This window comes from Cimex lectularius, unplaced genomic scaffold (genome assembly GCF_000648675.2).
Source record: "Cimex lectularius strain Harlan isolate CLEC.00 unplaced genomic scaffold, Clec_2.1 scaffold9, whole genome shotgun sequence".
NCBI classification, from domain to species: domain Eukaryota; kingdom Metazoa; phylum Arthropoda; class Insecta; order Hemiptera; family Cimicidae; genus Cimex; species Cimex lectularius.
The window spans coordinates 780,897-789,965 of NW_019392733.1; the positions used below are offsets into that span (position 1 = coordinate 780,897).

At 39.4% G+C, this 9,069-nt stretch overlaps 1 protein-coding gene across 1 annotated transcript; it reads right to left on the reverse strand.

Annotated features, from left to right (window-relative positions):
• Positions 1-1,014: 1,014 nt before the first annotated feature.
• LOC106665376 (odorant receptor coreceptor) lies at positions 1,015-5,926 on the reverse strand. Its single transcript, NM_001316708.1, is given in 10 exon segments — positions 1,015-1,065; positions 1,126-1,281; positions 1,338-1,442; positions 1,547-1,646; positions 1,709-1,886; positions 4,524-4,654; positions 4,657-4,663; positions 4,665-4,740; positions 4,794-5,072; positions 5,654-5,926. Coding segments are annotated over 10 exon segments (1,356 nt in total).
• Between the last annotated feature and the right edge of the window lie 3,143 nt (positions 5,927-9,069).

The window sequence follows — 9,069 nt, forward strand, 5'->3', positions numbered from 1 at the left end:
CCCCAATCAATCTCCAGATCCAAACCCATCACACTCTGACTCTTAAATATATTCTATCTTATTTTCATACCATTAACTCAGGGTGGTAGAGTACTCGTCATTCCTCCATCACTTCACATATTATATAATTAATCTAATTGAGGGTTGATGGGGTACTCAATATTCTACCATCGACCCTCTCACATTACGCATTCATGCTTATAAATAAATTCACTCTCTTCATTACTATATACAATAAAATATCCTTGTTTCCTCAAAGAATTGGAATAAGAGACCCAGATACTCATTTTCATAATCAGACACAATTCTCATATCAGGTGGTCTTCCTACGTGCTTCCTATATGGAGCTTATCAGGTGGTCATTGGCACCCTTCAATTAGGTGTCACATTGAGCAACCTTGAATGGAAGACACATTCACGAGCTTTGGCCCAAAAGTATAAAATGTCAAGATCACATTCTTACTCGGGTGAGGATGACTTCTTCTACAAGTCAGGTCCTCTGAGGGGCTCTTATTGACATCTCGATATGTAAGAGCTTCTCTGCCGATCTGGCCATAAATGAAATAAAATATGCATACTTTTTTTAATATTTTACTTAATTATATTACATTATAACATATTATAACTAATTGTTATACACTATCATACATATATATTTAAAATATAACTCTCTATATAAATGTTTTAAATATTAAAAAATATAAATTTATGCTACATATGGCAAAATTAATTTGTTAAATATAATCAACACTTATAAATTTTTACTCAGCAAAGGACTTCCCTATATTAAATTTAATTGATGGAATTAATACAATATCATCTAATTATAAAAATTCCATAATGAAAATGAGCAATATTTATTTATCTAACTCCTAAAATGAGTGATAGTGTAAATTAATTATTTACAATTAGTATTTATATAAATCATTCTTACTCCACTAGATTATAAATGTGATTATTTTGTAATACATCAAGTGAGAAAAATTTTTTCTTCAGATTGGGTATCGTAAGAATTTACTTGAGCTGCACCAACACCATAAAATAGGTGACTACAGCACCTAGGACCTGGAACATTGATATTATTATTATTGGCCAATATTGTCATGTACATTTTAAGGTGCCCACCGAAGCAAACAAATCCAGTGATACAGTGAAGAACTTTGCACCAGAGACGGTGAGCGATTTCTGGCATTGTTGGCAAACAATTTGAACGAATGTTTTCGCCTCCTCGGACCCATCATACCAATGACAACTGTAAGCTGCTTCCATCACAGATGAGCTCTGAAATTGCAGTTGTGTACTGAGTTGCTTACAAATTACAAAAAAAAACAACATACTTCTTCAATGAGTTCATTCCCATGAATGCAAAACACAAAGACCTGTCCAAGTGTATATAATAAGTACCCAATGACAGTAGATGCATAAACATCAACAGCTTCGATCTAAATTTGCATTAGGATATTTATTAATGATCTTTTAAGTTAAAATTAGCCAGTAATATTAAATTAAAAATATATATGTAAACAAAAGAGATCAATTTAATAACCTTAGTTGCTTGATATGCAAGAAGGGTAAGTGTTACAGTACTAGTCAGCATGTGAAGCAGAAGTGCGGAACCATAACAATCACCAATGCTTGTAACAAATCTGCAATAAAAAGGCAAAATTAGTTTTAAATTTTGAGTTAATTTAACCAGTATTTTTTTTACCTGACAACATGCTTATGTCTCTCGACCCAGTATTTGATAGCAGATCGGACTAAAAGTTCTTGCTTTTTTGTAAGTCCATTTGGCCCGATACCGCCATTTGTTGGTATTGCGCCGCCTTGGAATCCGGAAAAGTCTCGTTGGTTGCTGTATATTCCACGAACGTCGAACTCATTTACATCTAAAATTGCAATATTGCCATAATAAATTTTATTCCAGGACGAATAAAATGTGTAAAATGTAAGCAACGATTTGAGGTTAATTACTAATTACTGATTTAAATACTTAGATAGGCACATGTATCACTTCTCGCAGCCTACCGGCAAGTCCAGCTTTTGTCTTTTATAATAAATTACTTGAAGGTCTTGAGAATCACCCAACCCAGGTGTTGGCAGTCGAGGGTCAGACACCAATATCCATCCAGTCATTGAGGTTTAGATCCAGGGGCTATCAACCGCTAGGACATTTCAGCCCCCAACACATTCACTCTCCAGAACCAAACCCACTCACATTCTCACTCTTAAATACATTCTTATTTACATACCATTTACTCAGAGTGAGTACACAATTTTCCTCCATCACCTATTATTTAGCTAACCTGATTGAGGATTGTTAGGGTACTCACTATTCCGCCATTGACCTTTTACATTACATATTCTTGCTAATAAATACATTCAGTTTCAACATGCACAAACACAAGCAAGATATGTATAAAGCATTATATACAGAAAAAATCCTGCTTTCTCTAAAAATCAGAACAGAGAACCGAGATGTCGTGCTTAAGTATAATTCTCATATTGGCTGGGATCCCTACATGCCAGACCCTCTGAGGGCCGCCCATCGGCTTTTTGAGGTTAGCTTACAATAAAAATAAACCAACAAGCAAGGAATAAGGATGAAGAATATCCCAAAAATTCTTGAGAATTAAATTAATAACTGAAAAGAATATAAATGTACAGTAAAATAAAACAAACAAAAAATAAATAAATTTGAGGTTAACCCTTAACTCGGCAATGTATCCTATTTTAAGACAAAGCGTATTTTACTCTTTTTTTTTAAATCAATTCTTCTGAATTACAAGTTGGCTGTTTTGTCTTCTCTGTGAGAATTTTCTGAATGGAACTACACATTCGTTTTCACAACCACATTAATTTTTTTTCTTCTCTTAATTATGCTTGGCCAAAGGTAAGTTTTACTTATTAATTTTTTGGGCTCATCCTTCAATTGTAATGGTCATATTTTTGTGTATTAAAATTAGCTATATTCCTGATTTAAATTTTTTTACAATAACAAATATAACATTATAACATGTGTAGCCATCTGGAATACACATGTGTCGTTTGGTCCCCTTTCCACGTTTGTGAGATTAACGACTTAGAAAAAGTACAAAGGAAAGCAACTACTTTTTTTAGTATTGTTCAATTATTATTTGTTTCTTTTTTTATTATGTGCTTTTTTTGACTAATCCTCTTGTAGATTCATTCTGCTGGAGTTATAAATACACACACACACACACACACACACATATATATATTTATATATACAGGGTGTCCCAGTTCCTTCTGACGAAACTCAGGGAATCGATTCTACTCTTCGTTTGGAGCAAAAAATGCCCAGGAGAAAATTTAAGAAAAGTTCTCTATTTTGAAGATATTTGTCAATTTAGGTTTTTTCAACTTTTCACTACCTTACCACATAAAAACGCTTACAACTTCCAAAATTTTGAGACTACAACAAATCCAATTACACCATTTGAAAGAACGCTAAATTTGCTGTAAGATACTTCTTTGCAATAATCTGAATGATATAAAATGTTAGCCAATATCAGTTGGAACATGTCAAAATTACAAAATTTAAAATTTTGGTCATGATTGCACATTCTACTGAGGTTTCAAAAAATACCTACAACTTGTCAAATTTCACAAAAACTTTTTCATCTAATATGCTTTATGTTGATATATCCAAGTTTTTAAATAACGTTCTAGTAGAGTTGAAAAATAACAATTGAATGTTCGAAAACGTGAGCTAAGGTAAATTAGGTAAGGGGGGTAGAAATAAATCAATTTGAACTCGCTTTGTAAAATAAAAATGACACTTGTTTGACCGGTTGAATGAAAAATGCTGGATGGGATCGAAGTTTAAACAATAATCATCACAGAATGTATCAGGTAGGGTGAGTTACTGAAAGATAATAATATTAATATTATTTTACAAAGTGAGTTCTAATTGATTTATTTCTAACCCCCCCCTTCAAATTTACCTTAGCTCACATTTTCGAACATTCAATTGTTATTTTTCAACTCTACTAGAACGTTATTTAAAAACCTAGATGTATCAACATAAAGCATATTAGATGAAAAAGTTTTTGTGAAATTTGACAAGTTATAAGTATTTTTTTGTAACCTCAGTAGAACATGCAATCATGACCAAAATTTTAAATTTTGTAATTTTGACATGTTCCAACTGATATTGGCTAACATTTTATATCATTCAGATTATTGCAAATAGAAGTATCTTACAGCAAATTTAGCGTTCTTTCAAATGGTGTAATTAGATTTGTTGTAGTCTCAACATTTTGGAAGTTGTAAGCGTTTTTATGTGGTAAGGTAGTGAAAAGTTGAAAAAATCTAAATTCACGAATATCTTCAAAATTGAGAACTTTCCGAAAATTTTCTCCTGGGCATTTTTTGCTCCAAACAAAGAGTAGAATCGTTTCCCTGAGTTTCGTCAGAAGGAACTGGGACACCCTGTATATATTTATAGAAGCAGAATTTATAAGCATGTACAATTTACACGCACTATTTATAAAATAATCTACCATTTCCTATTAGTGGGATGTTGGATGAAGTAGATGATGCCCTGAAGAGATCTCCAGAATTTGGCACTACAGAATCCAAAGCTGCACTTAACTCCATCAGAGGCTGTAAAATTTCCTTAAGGTGCTTCAGTGAAAATGTTCATGAAAATATTACAAATGAGCAGAACAGTATGTCAAGCAAGTTTGCATGGCTCAGGGACATGATTAACCAGTATAACTAGAAAAAAGCCAGATTATTTGATATTTACAACAAATCTTTATTCATTTCACCTGATAAATAAAGGTGAGAAAATAAGCCATTCCAGTTCTTGCATCCCATGGATACCAAGCATCCACCATTAGCTGCGGAACTTCGACAGTGATTGTAGAATTCACATCATCTGGGTCGGTAATATCTCTGTACGGTTCATCGAGAAATGTTACCGTTGTCCATGCTAAAACTGAAAATATCGTTCCGACTCCAATGATCATTAAAAACTTTCTCATCCTGGACAGAGCAGTTGCCCTGTGCCTAGCATTCGATTCAGCAAACAATGGATGAGAGTTGACCTGAAAATAAAAAACTAGTGCTCATACTTAAAATGAACTGAATAATTAATAAATAATTAAATATAAACCATTTCTAGGCGCTAAATGAACTTTAGAAAAATAAAAAATAAATAGAACTATTTGAGACTATTCAGTAGGTATTTGAATTAAAGATTCATAAATTACATTAAATTGACCTAGCATAACATTACAAAAATCTAAATGCTATTTTATTATTCTGTTAAATTTTTATCATAAAAAAAAAAACAACTAAAAAAGTGCCTAGATTTATTTTCATATTAGATGAACAATTACATTGTGTATCAAATTTAGCAGGTTTTATATACAAATATATATATTTTTTACGAGGGTTCACAACAGCAAAGGTCATATAAACCCTCAGCGTGCCGGTGTTTTTGAAAAAAGCCCGTTTATAAGAATATCGGGTTCGAATGCAGTACCGCTGGATCCGAACCCAGTACCTTACAGTGATGAGCGCCGTGTCAACGCTTAAACCGTTGCGGCCACCGATGTCCCCTCTAATGTTATTATTAATAATAAAATATTAATTGCTAAGAATAAAAGAAAAGTGAATGATATACCTGATTCCAAGCACTTAGTGTCCTGTAGAAATATTTACTTCTCAAAGCGAAATATAAATATTTGGTTACACTGTGTAGAAAAAACAGCGTTGTGATTGTCGCCGCTGCCATTTGGTCTGCATCATAGGTCTCAAGAATGAGGAAGCAGACGAGGAATCCAAACTGTACTAATATGAGGAGAGTTGTGATCCAACAATACGCCAGCCTAAGGAGCCTCATGATCCCTCCATTTTCTTCGTGGTATTCCAGGAGCCAGTGGCCTGTCAACTGCATCAGCCGTATATTCGGCCAAAGGTCCCCGACCAATCCATGCATCTTTACTTTCTGCATTCTTGCTTTTTAACATCAAATATACCTGACTTCCTAAAAAAAGGAAAAATGCTTAACGAGTGTAGATAAAAAGATTTAAAAGAAAGTACGTCAAATAAATTACATAAAAAACAAGTTAAATCAAATCAACAGTTTTTATCCTTGTTTTAGAAGAAAGTTATTAAAATAACCTGTAATATTCTTTAATATTAAAGAATTTATAAATTTTTTTTTTTGTTTGAAGACTATAGGAAGCTGTTAATGGATCTGTACTGGAAAGGATTGCGCAGTAGCAAAGGTAAGAGTGTTGTGTGGATAGGTTGGATGTATAGGAGAAAAACAGAGGAGGGAGGACGCTGCTCTGTGGGATACCTGCTGCAGTAGGATAGGTAGGAAATTGAAAATCGGTAATATAGGTTCTTAGGATAAGGATGTGCTTGAGCATCTACAGTCCGAGTCATATCAAGACTACTGTTTTAACTAGTGGGAGGTGGAAATGACGACTAAAATTTTATGCAGTTGTTAGTCGAGTGGCGAATACAAAAGCCCAATTGATGATGGGGAATAGTTCGGTAGCTATTCTGCTGTTACACATATTGATACAGGCCGATTTAGCGCGATCGACCTGTTGTTAGTCTCACCATCCCTGCCACCCGGCTAGAATGGGCTCCATTAGGGGTCCTTACTGAGTGACCACTTTCCGATAGTGTTGAGGAGTTTGTCTCGAGAGGAGTGTATCACTCCCACGAAGTGGAGCCTGAAGCGTGCGGATTGGTAGCTTTTCTCTGCGACGGTGGTGGCACCTCAGTTAATAAGGGGTGGTCGACACTGATCTCCTCCTCTTTGAGTGGGAGATCAACCGCGCTGCGGGCAGATCCATCCTCAGACCGGTGGTCTACTTGTAGGCCACCGGTTCCTTGGTGGAGCGATGCCTGCGGCTGTGCACATGTGGAGAAGAAGCGACATTCCGGCGCTTCAGAAGACATCCGACAGAGGAGAACCTTGCAAAGTTTAAAGTAAAAAGGGCTAGAGAGAGGCGTACCTTGTCCCAAGCCAAAAAGGACAGCCTGGCGAGGTATGTGTCTGAGATGACTTGCCACACCTCTGCCAGAGAAGTATGGGACAGGGTCAGAGTCTCTGGCCGATCCAAACCTCCGTCGGTACCGATATTGACCACCTATCGCGGGAGTGTGACGGAAGCCTGGGAAGTTGCCGAAGAACTGGCGGGCATTTTGCCGCGGTGTCCAGTTCCGAGGCATGTTCCGATACCTTCCGACAAAGGAAAACCGAGACGGAACGCACTGAGATCGATTTCGGCGGTGGCACCAGTGAAGCGTAGAACATGCCTTTGACGATGGGAGAGTTCGAGTTCGCGTTGGGGCGCGCCCGGAATTCAAGCCCTGGGTGTGACGGTATCCCATATGAGATGCTTCGCCACCTTTCCCAGGATGCGAAGCGGCGCTTGTTGGACTTGTTCAACAACACATGGGAATCAGGCTCTTACCCCGATCGTTGGCGAGAAGCACTTATCATACCTATCCTTAAAGAGGGTAGGAACCTAGCCTGGCTACGAGTTACAGACTGATTTCGTTAACAACCTGCTTGAGCAAAGTCCTGGAGTCTGTGGTGAACGGTTCTCTGATCTGGCACCTGGAGACAAAGGGATTTTACAGCCAGTATCAGGCGGGATTCCGTAGGAATCGCTCTGCGGTGGATCATGCATGTCTTCTCGAGGGTGACCTTCAGGACACGTTCTTGAACAGAGAGCACGCTCTGGCCGTGTTCTTCGACCTCGAGAAGGCTTATGATACGACGTGGAGATACGCAATACTACGGAAATGTCACGATTTCGGTCTAAGAGGCAAATTGCCACGGTCCTCCTGGGTTCCCTGGAGAACCGTAGGTTCCGAGTTAGGCTAGGAACTGTGCTCTCTAGGGAGCACGTTCAGGAGAACGGTATCCCTCAGGGTTCGGTGATGAGCGTTGCGCTTTTCTTGGTGACGGTGAACGGTACCGCTGACGGCGTCCCCCCGCAGACAAAGAAAATGCTCTTTGTCGACTACCTCTGCTTCTACCATTCGGGTAAGGATCTGGCGGAAGTCGGCGGTAGGATGCAGTCGGCGATAAACGACGTAGCTGCGATAGCCGAGGAAACCGGGTTTACCTTTTCCACTTCGAAAACGGTGTGTGTTCACTTTTGCAGATTGAGGAGGGCCCATAGCCCCCAAAATTTTGACTCGCTCCTTTGTTCGAGGATCTTTTATGGATGTATGGCTTATTCCTCGGCCCGAAAATCACGCCTGAGAAAGCTCGATAGGCTCTATTATCAGAGCCTCAGAGCAATCTCGGAGGCGTTCAAGACCAGCCCCTTGGCCAGTCTGTGCTGCGAGCTGGGGGTCTTGCCTCCCGAACTTCGGAGAGAGCAACTTTCCCTTGGTTACGCGGCCGGGTTCTTGGCCAAGCCGGAGCACCCCCTCGCTATGAAGATCCTCCACTGCCCGTACAGAGTAGTCTACGACAGGATTCGCTCGCAGACACGACCCCTCGGGATTCAGTTCGGTGAGTCCTTAGGGAGGGCCGGATTGGCGCTGGGGACGGTGCTTCGGTTGGGCCACCGGCCGACACCCCCTGGATCTTTCCGGCCGTACTCGTCCGGGACGATCTGGCGAACTTGCCCAAATCGTGTACGCCGCCATACCTCTACAAGGCTAAGTTCCTTGAACTTAGAAATAGGTACGCCGGTTTTCGTCTGATTTTTACAGACGGGTCCAAGACCGGCGATGGTGTAACGTGTGCTGTGTATAGCGAGAGAGTGGCCACCTTCTGGTCGTTGCCCCCTCATTGCAGCGTATACACGGCAGAGCTGTATGCGATTTGGCACGCTCTCGTGGCGGAGCGGACCGGGAGGGCTCAGCCTTCCTCGTACGTACCGACTCTCTGAGCGCTGTCTGGGCTATACGCGATAGGTTGTGGACCCTCTCGTCGTGCTTTTGCATGAAATACGCGGAGCTGGAGCCTCTCGGAAAAACGGTGGTTGTTGTCTGGATTCCCAGACACATCGGCCTGGAGGGTAACGAACGCGCGGACGAGGCGGCGAAAGCCGGTAC